This window comes from Schistocerca gregaria, unplaced genomic scaffold (genome assembly GCF_023897955.1).
Source record: "Schistocerca gregaria isolate iqSchGreg1 unplaced genomic scaffold, iqSchGreg1.2 ptg000691l, whole genome shotgun sequence".
Classification (NCBI taxonomy): Eukaryota; Metazoa; Arthropoda; class Insecta; order Orthoptera; family Acrididae; genus Schistocerca; species Schistocerca gregaria.
The window spans coordinates 70,995-87,633 of record NW_026062071.1 but is presented as its reverse complement, the minus strand read 5'-3'; the positions used below and the strand labels follow the sequence as shown (position 1 = coordinate 87,633).

The following is a 16,639-nucleotide window of genomic DNA, read 5'->3' as shown; positions in this document are numbered from 1 at the left end:
CACGTACAGTCTCTTGATTCTCGAGGCTTCCTAGTTGCTCTTCGCTCATGCTGAGAATGACGAATATAAGATATGATGGTCTGTCGCAAAAAAGGCGTGTTTAACCAGCTCTACTTAAGAATAGATGGAAGTGAATTTGACAGGCTAATCGATTTTTTTTTCACTGAAGTCTGACATGACATAAGTTGAATAGGCTAGCTTACGTCCAAGTTTTGTCTTACTCGTCATTTGGAGATGATTGAAGTGTCTGAAGGATGGAAATTACCTAGACTTTGAGTCTATAAGAATCTCTTTTTGTAATGTACGGCGTCTAGCCGCTATGGCGCACAAAACGCCTTTTATCCAGCTACATGCCGCTATGGAAACGTCATGAACCTCACAAGTGAGGAAATTATCGAACGAGCGCGCAGCTTTGGTCTAGAATCGTTTCGTTCATCAAATGCTGGGCAAAACAGTCGTACTTGTGCTTGCAGGTAAAGGGAAAAGTGAGGCTTTCAGCTGTTACTGTTGTGTTTAGCCACAATGTGTTAGAAAAAAAGGAGCAAAAATTCAAGAAAACACAGGAGTTTGATTGACAACTCTTTTATTTATTTTGCCTAGTTAGAAATAGCCCGTGATAGTTTGTAGTCACATCAGAACAGCGAGTTACAAGTTTTTAAATGCAACTGGTACTATTCACAAGGCCTTCAATTTAGTTATTATTGTCCCATCGAGACACCAGTATGTTTAGCTGTAGGGAAGTATTATAATCAACGTACGCGCTCTTGTGTAAGGCGCATATGCGCGATATTAATGTTTCACTATCTGGTTTGCAGAAGGGTCGTAGATTAACTGTGCTAATATGTCTGGAAAGGTGTGGATTGTCTTGGTTTAAGCAAAAATGATTTTAGCCCATATAAAAGATGAATTCAAACGTCTTTGTGAAATAACTGCCCCAAGGCCAAAAACAGAAAAAGAGTTGCACTGTATTCATTCATCTGCTACTTTGGAATGTAACCTTTCGAAGAATAGGTATTACGATGTATTGCCTATAGAAGAAACAAGGATCAGGCTGAATAACTTGCCCGGAGTTCCAGGTTCTGATTATATAAATGCTAACAAGATTGTAGATACAACTGGAGTGAACTCGTATATTTGTGCACAGGCGCCGTTACTATCTACGCTGCCTGATTTTTGGCGAATGGTTTGGGAGCAGGTGGGTTCGATGGTGTGAAGCACACTTTTTTGAGAGTTGGTGTGTTAAATTTTTGAGGTGAGCAGAAGCTAACGGAGATTGAAATTGTTTGCCCGAGGAGTAGGATGCGTGTATTGTGATAACATTGATGAAACACGACGAACATGGAAAAATGAGAGGGGGTGGCGAGTATTGGTTGATGGTACAGAAGCCCCAGAAATTTAGAGACATAACAGTAAGTTTGAAGAAGATCAAGTTTTACCCGCGGTTCGAGAAGGATCGCAATTTGCAAAATCAGGTATGATCGTTGTGTGGAGAGAACTGAGATCTTGTCAAAAAAAGTCTAATAATTTTTTAAGATTGTAGTGAGGATTTTTGAGCTAAAAAGGGCGAACATTTGTCGAGTGTTGGTACAGATACATTATGGAGGTTGGCCCGACTCAGGGGTGCCAGAATCGACTCGTTCTATAAGGGATCTGATTAGGTTGATGGAATTCTACCGAGAGAAGGGTCGCGATGCAGGCATGTTCGGCCCAGTGGTGGTCCATTGCAGTGCTGGAATTGGCAGGACTGGGACTTTTTTGGCGATAGTGCTGATGCTAGACCTATTAAAAGGTAATAATGCAGGGATAGTGTGTCGAAAATTTGAAGACAATAATGACAAATTGCTGAATTGGGGCGAGGAAGAGTGTAAGGGTCAACCGAGCGAAACAATGAGGCTCTATGAAGAATTAACCATGAATATTATGCAATGCGTTTTATCTCTTCGGAAGCAACGGAATCGAGGTATGGTACAAACAGAAGAACAATATGTGTTTATCTATAGAGCCATATGGGATGCATTGACGGATCAAGACAGAAGCGGTTTTATTTTAGAATTTATAGAAGATGCCAAAGACGATATACTGAGTTCTTATGAAGTCGATCATTCAAATAATTTTGATCGATATAATATAGATTGCAGTCGGCTAAAAGAACATTTAGAAAATTTGCATATTGGCTCAAAAAATTTTAACTCTTCATCTACAATTTCGCTTTCTAGATTTTCTAGATTAACTCAAAGTGAAACACCTGGCATATTTCATCAATCAATTGATAACGGCCTATCTTCTGAAAGTAGGCGAATTGTAAACAAGGCAGCTTCTGATACTTCTTTCAGTTTTACAGAGGGTCAGGGCATTTTATTCATCCAGCCCTCGCATGGTGAAAGCAATCTTCCTCAGATAAAGTTCGATGATATTTGTCAACTGGAATCCCATTAGGAAGGGCTATCTGTCGATTATCTTCAATAGATCTAGTCAGGTCAATTCTGTACGATCTCTCGTCCTTCTGATTGGTACCTTTTCACTATCATTATATGAAATTCTGGCTTGATTTTCCAGCAATGAATAATATCTCAAACAAAATGGTGTTTTTTTTGAATGAAGGCTAGGAAAAAAAAGCAGATATCCCCTTGTCTCAACTTTGAGTTTTCTTCTTAATCGCGTATGCTCGGGTTGATTTGAGGTCGAATTTAGAGTATTAAAACCTTCAGCATTGGCGCAAACACCGTATATTGCCTATATAATATTTTTTGTACAATAAATCATATATTATGTATTAGGTTTCTTTTTTTTATATTATATCTCTCTTTGGTATAAGTTGGAGTCAGCGGTGGAGACATTGAGATAATGAATCTCTCTGACTTGGGCAAGGATGTGCTCCACGTTTCTTTCAATCAGGAAAACACGTGTCTTGCAGTTGCTACTGAAACAGGATTTTTTGTGTGCGATGTTAACCCATTGAAACTCAGATTTATAAGAAGTAAGCGATACTTTTATGACGCAAGGAGGTAAGCGCCGATGTGAGCTCCTTTTGCTTACTCATTTTCAATATGGGTGCTCAGACTTTGACGAGGGGATAGGCATCATAGAAATGCTGTTTAGGTGCAATATATTAGCATTGGTAGGCGGTGGGAGGCGTCCAAAGTATCCTTTGAATTGTGTCATGTTATGGGATGACCACCAGGAAAAAAAGATTGCCGAGTTAGAGTTCAGAACAGACGTTAAGGCAGTGAAAATGAGAAAAGATTGGTACGAAATGGCATTTTGACAGTTTATACGGTTTCATAGTATTTGTGTGAATTGATGTCTGTTGACAGTTTTCTTTAGAATTGTTAAACGATTCGAATTCAATGCTCAGATTTGTGGAGTGTGCGTGCTTCATAAGTTTTTTCCATCTATATGATGGCATTCTGATAGTGGGGTTGATGTAAAGGTGTAGAGTAGAACAAATTGCCTGACGTTTTTTTAGTATTATCGTTGCACTTGAAAATAAAGTGTATATGTATAATTTTGAAGATCTTCGTCTTTTGCGCCAGTTCGACACATGCAATGCTACACTTGGCGTGGTGTCCATGTCTCTGTCCCACCCAGTGGTTCTTGCAATTCCGAGTACGACGCCTGGTCATGTTTTGATTGAGAAGCGGAATTTTGCTATTATGGATTCGGATAGATCTGAGCCAACAATTATCCCAGTAACTCAGTCTCCCATTTCTCAACTGGAGTTGAATCAGTTAGGCGTCAAGCTAGCTGTGACGTCGATGAAGGGGACGGTGGTCAGGGTGATCGATTTGATGACTAATACAGAGGAGAGATTTAGAAGAGGAACGACGCCGGCGATTATTCAATGTTTGGCATTTTCTCTGGATTCGTCTATGCTAGCCTGCACATCTAACAGAGGGACTGTGCACATTTTCCAACTGGATGTAGAGTATAAGCAAAATCTGGCGCTTGGGTCTATTTTAAAGATTACGGGCGGGGATGAAAAGCGTGCAGTGATTCATTTTCAAATTCCGGAAGACAATTCTATCTGTGCCTTCGTTCCAAAAGGGCCAGAAGATGATCAATCCGAAGACTCAAAAATTTTAGTGGGTACGTGTTTTCATACAGTGAACCGTTTTTTAATTGGCGTACACAAAAGTCGAATGTTCTAAAAATGAGTCTGACTATCTTTTTGGAGGAACAGTGTTGGGTGGAAGTGGGGGATACTATAAATTCAAGGTGTTCAACGAGAATAGAAAATGGAAGGCATTGGAATTGAACAAAGGCAGTAAATTGTCCTATTTTGATGTTTCCTAGCATTACCATGGGGCTTTGTTATCTCTTGTAGACGCTGGCATATTTAGTGACACTTGACAAGTGATGTGTGGGCTTTCTCCAATGAAAGAAGGGGGATGAGAGGGAAGCGGCCAGTACCGGGGTCTTGTCATTCGGAAGGAGGGGGATTACAAGATGCGCGTGAGAGCTTGGTATTTAAGAGGAAAGAGAAGTAGTTGTTTAAATATTTTATTAATTTTAATGCACATTCTATTTAAAATGATCGAACAATGGCGCATGTTTATATTTTGATGATGTATTTGAGGGTTTTTTTTGAAGCATCCGTTAATAGGGAAAATTTCGTTGTTTATGACTTTTTCGTGAAAAGGTTTGCGTTTGGTTTGACAGAGAAGCATGACACCGTCAATGGATGTCTGGAGAATTGCAAGTGCTCAGAAGTTGATGTACGTGCTAAATTTTCGTTAGGATGAGGTTAGAGTCATTGGCGTCGTCGAAGATAGGGGGCAAAGTTTATTTTGTGGGGTGATGAAAAATGAGCGCTGCTTTCGAGAGAAGGGTATGAGAGCTCGAAGATTGTGCGGAGTCTGGATTTTATGGCAAGAGAAGTGAAGGGTTTGATCAGCTATGGCGCTGGCGACTGATGGGTTGTTCTGGTCCATAGCGAACTTTCGATATGCAGAACAAGAAATGAACGTGCTGAATTGTACAGACGACATTTGGCATTAGCATGTGCACGTACCTTGTGCGTTTCAGGGTACAGTAGGGGGAGCGCGACGAGATTATTTGAGCGTCTATGTCCGATAGGGCTCATGCAGGCGGTCTTGTGTTGCGTACGACACGGACACGCGTTGTAGGGATTGAGGAGGTCGCGGGTGGAGGTGGGGGCGTTCTTGTTGGAGGTGATTGATGTGTTGGTAGTGATCGCGAAAAGAGCGTGCCGGACGTCGAGGGGTCGTGGCGGCGGCGACAAAATTTTTTAGAAATTGAACAATGATTGGCTCCATATGCAGATAATAGAACGATATGAACTTTGCTAGTTTGAGAGACAACGAGAAATTTGGAATTGATGTATTATGTGTGGAAATGGGGTAAAAGCGGTCGAAATTTGGAATTCCGTACCGAATTGACCATTATTCCTCAAACTGGGGAGCGCATATCTGATCAAGGAGCCAGTTTTGGGTTCTGAGGCGTTTGGAAATTTGGTGGATGTGTTCGATAGGGTCTAAGGAGAGCCGATGAGTCTAGGGTACCTGAGAAGAGTGCGTCGTAGAGAAGAGCATATTGGTATCAGAAGGGGGCGGTTTCGTTCCGTTTAGCGCGCCTTGGTTGTCGCGTCGGCCGTCGAGTCACTTGTATTCTCGAATTCTGCCCCATGTTTGGAGTGGTTATATGGTGGGCAAGGGTGGTCGAGCTATCAGAGTTTGAATGGATGTCGTGTCGAATACTCTGAGTCGAGAGGGGGCGCTCGGAAGTCGGGCAGTTTGTCGGCGATGTTGCACCGATGGATGCGTGCTGCTGGGTTTGGCGTGGAATTTAAGGTGTTTGCGGAAGTTGAAATTGCCCCGGGAGATGTCGTGCTGCAGATGGTGCTTGAAGCATTTGAGAGGGCGCCCGATAGTTGGCGAGTGATGTCGAATCCGGATATGCAGGCGGTGGTTCAAAAGGTGATGAAGAGAAAAGAGAGAGGGGTGGGTTTTCTGGTGCTATTTTTGCCGAGGGGCCGGAGGTAGGTAGAGAGAGGCGCGTGAAGGTAGGAGCCCTTTTACGGCGACTTTTTCGCCGGGGTATTTTTTTTTTTTTTTTTTTGTTTCTGGACGATGGGGAGCAGTTTCGAAGTCGAGCGTCGACAGATGGGTTGTCTCGACTGCGTATTGAGAAACGAGTTTTTCCTCGTTCTTGGTGCCTCGTATTTCTTTGGAGGTGGATAGGTTCGAGTTTACGTTGATGGAAGAGGTCTCCTAGCGAGGGCTGCTGAGGAGACGAAGGCGCGCAGCGTTCTGCGGGATACGCTGGTGGCGTAGATCCGAAGATGGACGGCGAGATGGTGCGAGCGGTTGAGGTTGTCGGCGCGAAAAATCAGCGAGATCGGGAACAGGAGGAAGGTGGATCAATACGCGGAGATACAGGAAGGAGAGACTGCGAATGAATTTCAGTGGGATAGGAAAGAGTTCCGCAGCAGAGGCGCTCCGTGTTGGCGGAGGTCGATGGAATTTAGGTATCCAGAGAGACGGGTGTGGGGTCGGAGATGGTGCCAGGTTGGAAGCGCGGGTGTAAGAGTGAATCCGCGGGGTCTTAGAGAGATGCACGGCGACCGAATTGGCGGTCGTGGAAGCGAAGATGGCGGTGCCGAAACCGATGAGGGCGGCGGCACTCGTGGTGAGGGTGAAGGTGGAGACGAGGGCAATGAAATATACGAGGAAAAGGCCCCGGCGCCGAGGAGAGCGGGGAGAGAGATAGCTTGACGTTCATGTTGGCCTTCAGCGCGTTTGCATCCAGCGCAAATCAACGGGAGAATTGCGAAATTTAGCATTTACATAGGAAGTGGGTGTACTATACGGATCGTAATAGGTCTTATGAATGTCGGAGGTGATTGAATTGACATTCATTTTCTGCCGTCAACTTTGAAAAAGGGGAAAACACAATAATATTATTTTTACAATATTGTTGTTATTACTATTGCCGCCGACGTCTTCGGGGCAAAAGCGCTGGAGCAATTGGTTAAGAAGATATCTGGACATTCGAGCAATGATGTTTCCATTGTCGTCGAGTCCAAGCGACTCTTTTGACCCGTCGACGGACCGAGCAATGTTTACCGTACGAAGTCGCAAGACTGTTGGTACATTTGACGTGTTGGGGGCGCGAAGAAATTGAGGCACGCTCTATTGGAAGGCTGGTTGTGGGCACGCTTGCACGATTTGATCAAGACGAGGCTTCTTGGAGCTCTGGTCTTAAACAGACCCTGCAGCAGCGCCGGCGTTATCAAAATGGGGGCGGACGAAGGTACAATGAGATGGGTTGAATATTCATTTCGACGGGGAGCTGCAACGTCCAAAACTCAGCTCAATTAGCGCCGATAACAGATTTTCGTTCTTTGCTCGCTGGTGCGTCTCTAGTGCAGTTTAAAGTTGCTTTTCTGCGAGTCCTCTAGTTTCTGAGTCGTCTCCTCTTCTTTTGCGATGTCAAGTCTCCGTCGTACGTCTTTTTCGATCCGCGCTTGTCGACAGTCGCGACATGAACGCCGATTTAGACGATGGTTGGTTCACGTTCTGCATTTTCACGTCTTTGCTTCCTCCCGGCATCGACAAGAGCTCGGGCGTGCGTTCCATGTCGCGGTTCTTTGCGTCCATCTCCGACTGTGTCCTGTCTTCTTCGCACTTGCTCGAGGTATGGGCATTCTTTCCGGTGCTTCTTAGCCGCCATCTTACTGTCCTTTTTCCGTGTACGCCGGTTTTATCTGGTATCCGTACGCGCGAACTTGCTCTTCAAACCCGGCGCTGTCCCGACTGCCTCGAGCCGATCGTTCACCGTCGCGCTCACCCGGTCGCTCAGAAGCTCGGCCTATATCACGTTGTGCGTCGCCAACACGACCGCCGCCCGACCCTTCGGCAACCGCAGCGTTTGCCCCACAGATGCCTGTAGTTCCCCGGATCCAAACTGCCCTCGATGGCTCGTCCGAGGACAAAACCTGCGGGTCGCCCGTACAACTCTCTCTCTGCTCGCAAAGCTCAGTCGCCGACAGTTTCACCCCCCACCGCAGAACGAGTCGACCTCTTTTGGTGGGCAACCTGCTCCAGGTCGAGCAGCCTCAACAGCTCTCCATTCCCTGGCACTTCATTTCGCCGCTCTTCACGCGCTGAGTCCGGTGAAACAAGGCCCAAGTTGCTCTGGCGCCGTCAATTCCAACAAAAGCGTGTCGTGCTGCGAGCAGCGTCCCATGGTGCCTCGCGCCGCTTCCAAGTCCTCGCGAAATTCGTCGCCGAAATGGTGCACGGTATCTTGGCCGTTCGAGACCGAGAACAGCGTTGTCTTTCCGGCTCCGTTGTGGCCAAGCTGTCAAAAAAAAAAAAAAACCTTCGGACCTCTGCACACCCGTCAAGGTGAGACACATCTCTCGTGCGCCCATGTCTGTAGTAGACGAAGAGCGTGGGGCAATCGGAGCGCAGTTTATCGTATTCTTTGGTGAAGGAGAAGAAAGCCAGTCCGATGAACGTCGCATTAGAGGAAGAAGTGATGAGCACCGCGACGACGTCGCAGATATGCGCAGCAGCGCTGCAGGAAGATACGCCGAAAAGCGCGCGAATGCTCACGGTCACCAAGTAGGAAGGTGTTTTGACAAGCCTTGCGATGACATCGTTGTCGATGGCGAGGAGGAGCTGCAAGAACACGCCGAGCATGATGGCCACGTAGCTCGTCTTCAAAGCTTTGATTTGCAATGTGGCAGAATGTGAGCACGAACAGCGCGAGAGGCACCCCACAGAAAAACTGAGCGCGAAACAGATAATGCAAGATGAGGAAATTCATGTTGCAGAATGCCTCAAACGTCGAGACCACGCCGGCGGCGCATATCGTCAAGGACGAGGCCAAAGAACGCGACGAAAATACAGGTCATCCAGGACAGGAAGTAAGCCTTTCCTGTCAAGTCCGCCCGGTGGAGACCTGTACGCAGCTAGAATTGTTTTTTACTGACCCAGTCGTACAGGATCGCCGAGAGAAGGTGACTGTAGAGAGAGAAGGTTGTAGAGAATGGAGGTGATAATCCGGGGAAGGCCAGACGCGATGATAGAGAGCCAAGGGGCGATGAACACCCATCCATTGCAGTCAAATGTTGTACCAGATTCCTGACACAATTAAGCTCTCCCCGTCGGCGAAATGAGCGACAAAAGCAGTATTTTTTCAGTAAAGTAGACCACAGCCTTGAACAAAATGGACAAAAAAGAGGTCTGGAACGTCGACATGGTAGCATGTCATGTAAGATAGATTGGCCGGTGGCGTAGTGCTGATGTCTGCGAGAATTTTAGCGAACGCATTTTTTTTTCAGACGCAACTCCGAGTATCTGAGCTAGACTTATTTTCGTTGAGGACCTCGTCTGGGGATCCATCAGGCGAGGACTTCTTCAAAGTGTTGCCTACGCATTGTGCAGAGCTTCTTCGGTTACTGCTAACACTGCCCGACACTCCTACGACGTCATGGAGCATGACACCGTCGTAAAAAAGACCGAAGGCCTCGAATACAGTTTTCGTTCGAAACCTCCACAACTATGACGATGGCTCCACAGTCTAAGACGCTTTACTTATAAGCCTGTTCTTAGCCGTAGGTTACAAGGTCATGAAGAAGAAGAAAAACGTGGTATTAAAAAGTGAAGGAACCGGAGGTTTTAGCAATACATACATTTGTGGGCAACCGACTATTGGACTTTTTATCATAGTACTCTGGCTATCAAACCTCGCAAGCATTGCCAGATGCTAGTTATACGAGAGTTTGGGATGTATTTCCGCATTCCCCCAGTAGCCTATTTATTTACCATGGTGATGCAGCAGGAGGAATACACATAGACATGAAAAAGCTAAAAACACATATATGCTTACGAAGAAGGTTGTCAATTTCGCATACAGACGGGAATCATACTCAATTTGTACATAGGTTGACTCAAGTCCGAGTTATCGAATTGACCTGACTGAGTGTGTGTCTAAATTTTTAGTTCGAGTTGACCAAACAAAATGGCGCGCAATGCTTTTTGGGGCTTTCCTCTTTTCAGAAGCGAAGGCAACCAGGCTAAAAAAAAAAGCGATACTCGGTCATTCAATTGAAACCCGCAAAGGTCTGGCGCAGCGATTTTTAGTTTTCATGGAAGAGAGGGACCGAAGAAATAGCATTGATAATTGCCTATGAGCACTTCCTGATCGTAGTTCTGAGTACCGAAATATTTTTTTGTACTAGCGCACGTATCCTATAGACTTTGATCAATACGAGTCGGTCAAACTTGTCGAAAGTAATTTATTGCAAAGCTACTATAGATGTGTAAAAAAGTATAAAGCAGAGAGAAAATGCGCACTTAGTTCCAATTATACGTGAAACAATAGAATGGCTATTTAATTTTTAATGAAATTGGAACAAGGCCAAAATAGTCTACCGTTTTCGGATACAGTTTCACAAAATTCTGAATATCCCTTGTTCTTAGAGCACTATCGACAGCGTCGAAGTTCCTTAAATTTTAAGCTAAGGAAGGCATTGAGCAGTAAAATACGTAGTTAGGCGTCGAGTTTCTGAGCGTCGTTTGGAGGTGATCAGCTCTATTGCTAGAAAAGATAGATAGTGAAATCCGGTGTATCTATAAAAGGGAGGAAGCGATACTGAATGGAGCCATCGTTTCGTTTGTGATACCAAAGGGCATTTGGGACTTGGTCTCAGTGCACTTTAACCGTTTTGTGTTAAGGTATCGGAAGTAGGGTTAGAGCGCAGAGAGGGTATCAAAATCAGTAGCGACAAAGATAAATGGCCAAACTTAAAAAAATAAACAGATTTTGAAAACCAAGTTACGCTAGTTGACTGTCTCTGTTCTAAATGACGGATGACTCAAGTTTGCGTATTGCAATTGTTAAGGGTGACAGGTGCAGACCCAAGAGATGTAAACAAGAGTGTAAAAGAAGCTGTCCGGTTGTTCGTATAGGTGCGTGAAGCGTATGTCCCTCATGAACGAAAACAATGCTAGGTGTGTCGCACAAGGCACAATGCGCGAAAAAAACAGTGTGGCTTCGTGAGCAAGCCTTTACCCGCTTTTTCAAACGAGACAGTATCACGGGATGTCAAAAGGCGTCCATGAAAGATATTTTTGTCTAAGGAAAATTTTTCGTTCGCGTTTGATTGGGATGACCATGTTCTTTTGATACAGTAGACAAGGATGAGGGCAGTTTATACGTGCTGTCCAGTCTTGCAACGTCTCTTAATTGGGTGTCAAATCGAACGGCTTGACTATGTGCTCCTTCGGTTTATATCGAGTCAATAATCAACTTTTTTTGCTGCAGGAAAGCTTTGTATAGAAGTTGAGCCGACTTCAAAGATTTCTTGGATATCAGAGAAATTGTGTATAGGCTGCGGAATTTGTGTGAAAAAATGCCCTTTTAATGCGATCGAGGTTATCAATCTGCCGAAGAATCTGGCCAAGGACACCATACACAGATACGGACCAAATCAATTCAAGCTCCATCGCCTGCCAATTCCGAGGCCGAACCAGGTGCTTGGGCTGGTTGGAACCAATGGTATCGGAAAATCTACCGCTCTCAAATTGTTGGCAGGTAAACAAAAGCCAAATCTCGGGAGGTTCGATGTACGTTGAAGCGAGTAGCAGAGAGATTTAGAAAGGAAGAAAGGTGACGACTCCATTGGACAACGTTCTTAAACCCTACCTTTTGAAGTCTTTTTCTTCGGCATTTCGTAATTGCACGAATTGAGCAAGAGGCCGTATGTTTCTATCCGTCTTTCGCTTTTTTTGACAACCAGGCTTGTGTGTGTATTTAGGACCCGCCTGATTGGAAAGAAATTTTGGCATATTTTCGAGGAAGCGAATTGCAGAATTATTTTACGAGAATTCTGGAAGACAACTTAGTTGCAATTATTAAGCCACAATATGTGGATCACATTCCGCGTGCAGTGTCAGGAAAAGTTGGGAACATCGTTTCGTCTAAGGATAAACGTCAGGTGAAGGAGATTATATACAAAGAACTGGACCTGTCATCGATATTGGATCGAGAAATTGAATTTTTGTCGGGCGGAGAACTGCAGAGGTTCGCCATTGCGGTGGCATTGGTACAAGACGTGGATATTTATATATTTGACGAGCCCTCTTCCTATTTGGATATAAGACAGAGGCTGAAAGCTTCGCGTGCTATTCGTGGGATTTTGTCTAAGACGGTTAGACAGAACTATGTCATAGTTGTAGAACATGACCTAGCTGTGTTAGATTATCTGTCTGACTTTGTGTGTTGCCTGTATGGACAGCCCGGGGTGTATGGCGTCGTATCGGTGCCGTTCAACGTTCGCGAGGGAATTAATATTTTTTTGGAAGGATTCTTGGCTTCGGAGAACATGCGCTTTCGAGACTTCGAGCTCACGTTCAAAATGGCGGAAGTTTACGAGAGGGACGACAAGCGAGACCGGCGATATAGCTATGGCAACATGAAGAAGGCCCTTGGCAATTTTACTCTTGAGATTGAATCAGGTGAATTTACTGATTCTGAAATAATTGTGTTTTTGGGAGAAAACGGTATGGGTAAAACGACTTTTATTCGTTTGTTGGCGGGAGCATTGGATTCTGACGAGGGCTCTGAAGTGCCACAGCTTAACGTGTCATATAAACCTCAAAAAATATCCCCGACGTTTCATGGTAGCGTACGACAGCTTCTTCACAAGAAAATTCCGGATATGTATATGCATTCGCAGTTCCAAGCGGACGTGATGAAGCCGTTGAAACTCGATCTATTAATGGATCAACAAATTCAGGTGCTTTCAGGCGGAGAGTTACAACGTGTCGCTCTTGCCCTGTGCCTCGGTCGTCCCGCTGACATCTATCTAATTGATGAGCCATCGGCCTATTTGGACTCTGAGCAGCGCATTGTCGCGTCGAAGGTCATTAAGCGCTTTATTTTGCACAGTAAAAAAACGGCCTTCGTCGTTGAACACGATTTTATCATGGCTACTTATTTGGCAGATCGCGTGATTGTATATGAAGGAACTCCGTCTTTGCATGCCAAGGCCAATCCACCACAGTCCTTACTGAGTGGTATGAACAAGTTTCTGTCTCTGATGTCCATCACTATACGCAGGGACCCGACCAATTACAGACCGCGAATCAACAAGTACGACTCTATCAAAGACAGAGAACAGCGAGAAGCTGGTACCTACTTCTACTTAAACGATTGAAGCATCACCTCTTATGAAATAGAGAGTGCGCTTTTCGCGTTCTTGAAGCGAGGGAAAGCCGTTTTAAGCAAGTCAGCCGTGCCTTCTTGTTTACAAGTTCTATATTTTTAGAGCAAGGAAATGTTTGGCGAAAACGCATGTGCTCTGTTTTCGGTTGCAGTTCCTTCAAATTCGAATAAAGCGATCATCTCGGCTTGAGAGCGCGACGCAAATAACTCCTGCGGTCTTTTGCTACTAATGTCAGAGAGCCGGAGCCGTGCATCAAAAAGGAAAATATGTGTGCAGAAATAATCGCACGGGTTGTGGTTTTGTACGGTTTCGAATTCTGACTATTTGGTCGTGCAAGTTCACAGTAACGCGCTGCAAGCATAGGAGTGAGGAGAGGCATCATTTATCTGAGTCAGTTTCTCGATTTTGTCGTACTTCTAAATCGTTCTAGTTGTCCAAAAAGACCAAAAACCCCGCATGATTGCAGGTGTGAGAGAATTGATTTATGTCAAAAAACTTTTTTGGTTATTATTGAGAAAACGAACAACCGTTAGAGGCTCGAGGGGGTGGTACGACGAAATTTCTTCGCATGCATCTAAGTGCCACGGATTCGCGGTTCTCACCCTTCAGGTTTGGTATTGGGTCGAGGATGCGTAGCAAATGACATCAGAAGTGCGTTCAATGTTTGTGAATCATTTTGATAGGGATAAGGAGTGCATCGACAATGGGGAGCCAACGGAGCTTGATAAAACATTGGCTGAAGGATGCGAGTAATTGCTGGAGTCAAATAGGAGCAAGAGAACAGGTAAGGACGACGTTGAGGGGGATTTAATCTCGAAGATAACGTATAGCTTAATGTAGATATTCTCCGATTAGAGGGTGGAATGAACTAGGCATCACATTTGCCACCGAATAAAGCGATACTGCAGGTTTGAAAAAAAAATATTTTCGATTGAAATGACGTCTTCAAAAATCGTTGAAACGGAGATAATAAGCGTCGGCTTATATCTCCAAGAAGAAGCAGTCCTGATATCCAAGACATTTGAATAGGAAACGAGTTTGTTCTAATGTGTAATAACTTGAAGCAGCCTCTGAAACAACATAATTTTTTTTTGTAAAGAGTGGGTGAGACGGGAAAAAATAATTTAAATAAGATTTTATTTGACTTTGGCCTTCTACACTGAACAGTTGCACAAACAGGACCGAGTTGCTTCAAGCGGTTCTGGAATATCTTTCAGCATAGAAATATTAAATTTTAAATTGCTTTGTATATCCAGGAGGACCGAGTCAGTTTGGCTTTTTTTTCTAACTCTACCAAAAGAGGGTAATTTTGGTCTACACTGGATTAGGATCCAGAGATGACTGAGTTGTTTTCTTAGTGGAATGGTGCTAACGATATGCTTACCGAGGACTTCTTCGATCCGGGTGCTGATTCGTTTGAGAGATCGACGTATGTATAATTTAAAAAAATTAGGAAACTTCGGAATTGAAAAAAAAAATAGACTCTTTTGAATAGAAGATGTGCTGTCCCTAGGTCTGACGATAGATTGTCTTTTCGGCTTGATCTGCCTCAGATTTACTAAATGGATGTGTGTGTCATTTTTGCTATGACGACAAATCGTGATAAACGACGTCGGCCGGATTGATCGAAAGAGATACGAAATACGGCTCGGAGGTGAGTAATCGTACCTCTCGAGTTTTATGATAGCATGCTGCTCTATGGTATTGGTTCGAATAGAACTCACGTTGGGTTCTTACGGAATTTTGGATAGTACCAATGTACGCAGTGAATGGGAGGGAAAATGGAAAGGAAAAAAGGTTTTGAATGTAGTAGTAAATAACGGTCATAATGTTGAATCAAAAAAGGAAGCTTTTTCATTGTTTCCTTCGAATAATATCAGAAGAAGGTCAGAACATGCCAAAATTTTGGCTCTTTTTTTTTTTACTAAAAGTAGAGGCATTTTACAGTCTTAATTGTACAATGAAAAGTCTAAGCCTCGATAGCGAAGATAATAATCTCGCATAAATTCATTCTGACCTTCTTTTTTTTTTAGCCTCTTTAGGAAAAACTATACTGAGCAAAAAAATGACATCCTTCTACAGAGGCATTTCTCTATTCAATAAACTAATCAAACTTAACTCGAGTCAGAGTACAGCTCGTACGCTATGGGAGAAACGTTCTAGATTGATACATGAATCGTTTATAGGTGATCATCGACAATATCCGAATTAACTTCAACGTAAGCGATAATCAAAACGTCGAGCCAGATAAAGAACACTTACACAACACAACATGGAGCTGATTTTTTTGGAAAGAAACAATGGTTCGACATATCGAGTAAATGCTGGCCCTGCTTGTAGCAAATGGTCATATTCATCTAAAACCAATAGAAAGTAAAACAGCGGGAATCTACATAAGCATGTCCACCTTTCAAAACCTCGGAGAGCTAGTTCAGAACTGGAAAAAGCCACACTTGTCACACTATCTGCAAAAATGCCGTACAGATCAGTGGACTGTCTATCTTCATCGTTAAGAAATAACTCTTAGCTATGACCAATCTGTTCTGAATTATTTAAGTCTACTCATGGTTTTTACAATTTTGGACCAGAAGGATGGCAGATAATACACTGTCCTTTGGAAAAGAGGCGATGGAGACGAGAAGTGATCGTTGATGGCGAAAATAATTAAACTTTTCCAGACCCCTCACATTTCGTAAAAAAACTGTATGTTGCACTTAACACCGTATCAAATATCACACTTCGTCCAAATGTTCAGGCTCAAAAGGGACAAGAATTTATCTTGAAGGACCTTTAAAACTGACTATTTTTTGCTTTTTTTTTTAGATAATTTGATATTCTCGATTTATAACATTTTATAAAAAATTAGATCAAGCGGCTATCCTCATTACAAATGAAGACCTACACAATTAAAGCAGGCCCCCTTTGGTAGATTGTAGTAATTTCCACATTTATTGGCGTCTGAAATTTATATTTTTCAAAGAGTTTTATTGAAATGTACGCTGATTTTTTAAAGAAATGGATGAAAACTATGTTATTATGATGAGACCTTTAATCTGCCTTATATAGTGTCTCAAAGAGCACGATGATTATGCATTAACCATCTTTCGGGTCTGAATTGATTCCGTTGTTCAAAAAAATTTTTTCTCTCATTTTCTATAGTAACTAACGCTTTAATCATTTGTGTTGCGCGAACTATTCGTATTCAACTGTAATTACAGTTTTTCAAAATACTGGAATTTGAAAAGTGAGGACTCAAGTGGGTTTTAAACAACCAAGCCTGAGATCATTACTGTTTACGTCATTCGCGAACTTTGTTTATTAGTTTGCGGCGTATTTATTGTCGTGTGGCGCATAGATGTTCATCCTTAAACAGACGAAGGCAACGACTTTTTTTAAAGCCCTGTTAAAACACAATTCTTGTTTTTTTATATTATTAATTTT

At 43.5% G+C, this 16,639-nt stretch overlaps 3 protein-coding genes and 1 long non-coding RNA gene across 5 annotated transcripts; all 4 read left to right on the top strand.

Moving 5' to 3' along the window:
- Positions 1–169: 169 nt before the first annotated feature.
- On the top strand, positions 170–2,778 carry LOC126319984 (tyrosine-protein phosphatase 3-like). 2 transcript variants are annotated; one of them, XM_049993720.1, is made up of 4 exons: positions 605–754; positions 854–1,195; positions 1,299–1,472; positions 1,534–2,778. In XM_049993720.1, exons 2-4 carry the CDS (start codon positions 881–883, stop codon positions 2,434–2,436), a joined length of 1,392 nt encoding a protein of 463 aa, XP_049849677.1. In that variant the 5' UTR covers positions 605–754; positions 854–880; the 3' UTR covers positions 2,437–2,778. The 2 variants fall into 2 exon arrangements, with proteins under 2 accessions (XP_049849676.1, XP_049849677.1); XM_049993719.1 differs by having other exon boundaries at positions 170–1,195; positions 1,534–2,776.
- A 12-nt stretch (positions 2,779–2,790) lies between these two features.
- On the top strand, positions 2,791–5,035 carry LOC126319982 (uncharacterized). The gene is made up of 4 exons (XM_049993716.1): positions 2,791–2,977; positions 3,060–3,246; positions 3,467–4,086; positions 4,181–5,035. The coding sequence occupies exons 1-4, from the start codon at positions 2,845–2,847 to the stop codon at positions 4,291–4,293; spliced, it is 1,053 nt and encodes a 350-aa protein (XP_049849673.1). The 5' UTR covers positions 2,791–2,844; the 3' UTR covers positions 4,294–5,035.
- A 5,778-nt stretch (positions 5,036–10,813) lies between these two features.
- On the top strand, positions 10,814–14,274 carry LOC126319981 (uncharacterized). Its single transcript, XM_049993715.1, has 3 exons — positions 10,814–10,940; positions 11,296–11,597; positions 11,789–14,274. Exons 1-3 carry the CDS (start codon positions 10,835–10,837, stop codon positions 13,187–13,189), a joined length of 1,809 nt encoding a protein of 602 aa, XP_049849672.1. The 5' UTR covers positions 10,814–10,834; the 3' UTR covers positions 13,190–14,274.
- A 62-nt stretch (positions 14,275–14,336) lies between these two features.
- Positions 14,337–16,612, top strand: LOC126319979 (uncharacterized). The gene is made up of 5 exons (XR_007557783.1): positions 14,337–14,627; positions 14,752–14,956; positions 15,232–15,901; positions 16,022–16,192; positions 16,417–16,612. It is a non-coding gene; the product is annotated as an uncharacterized LOC126319979 (long non-coding RNA).
- Positions 16,613–16,639: the final 27 nt, after the last annotated feature.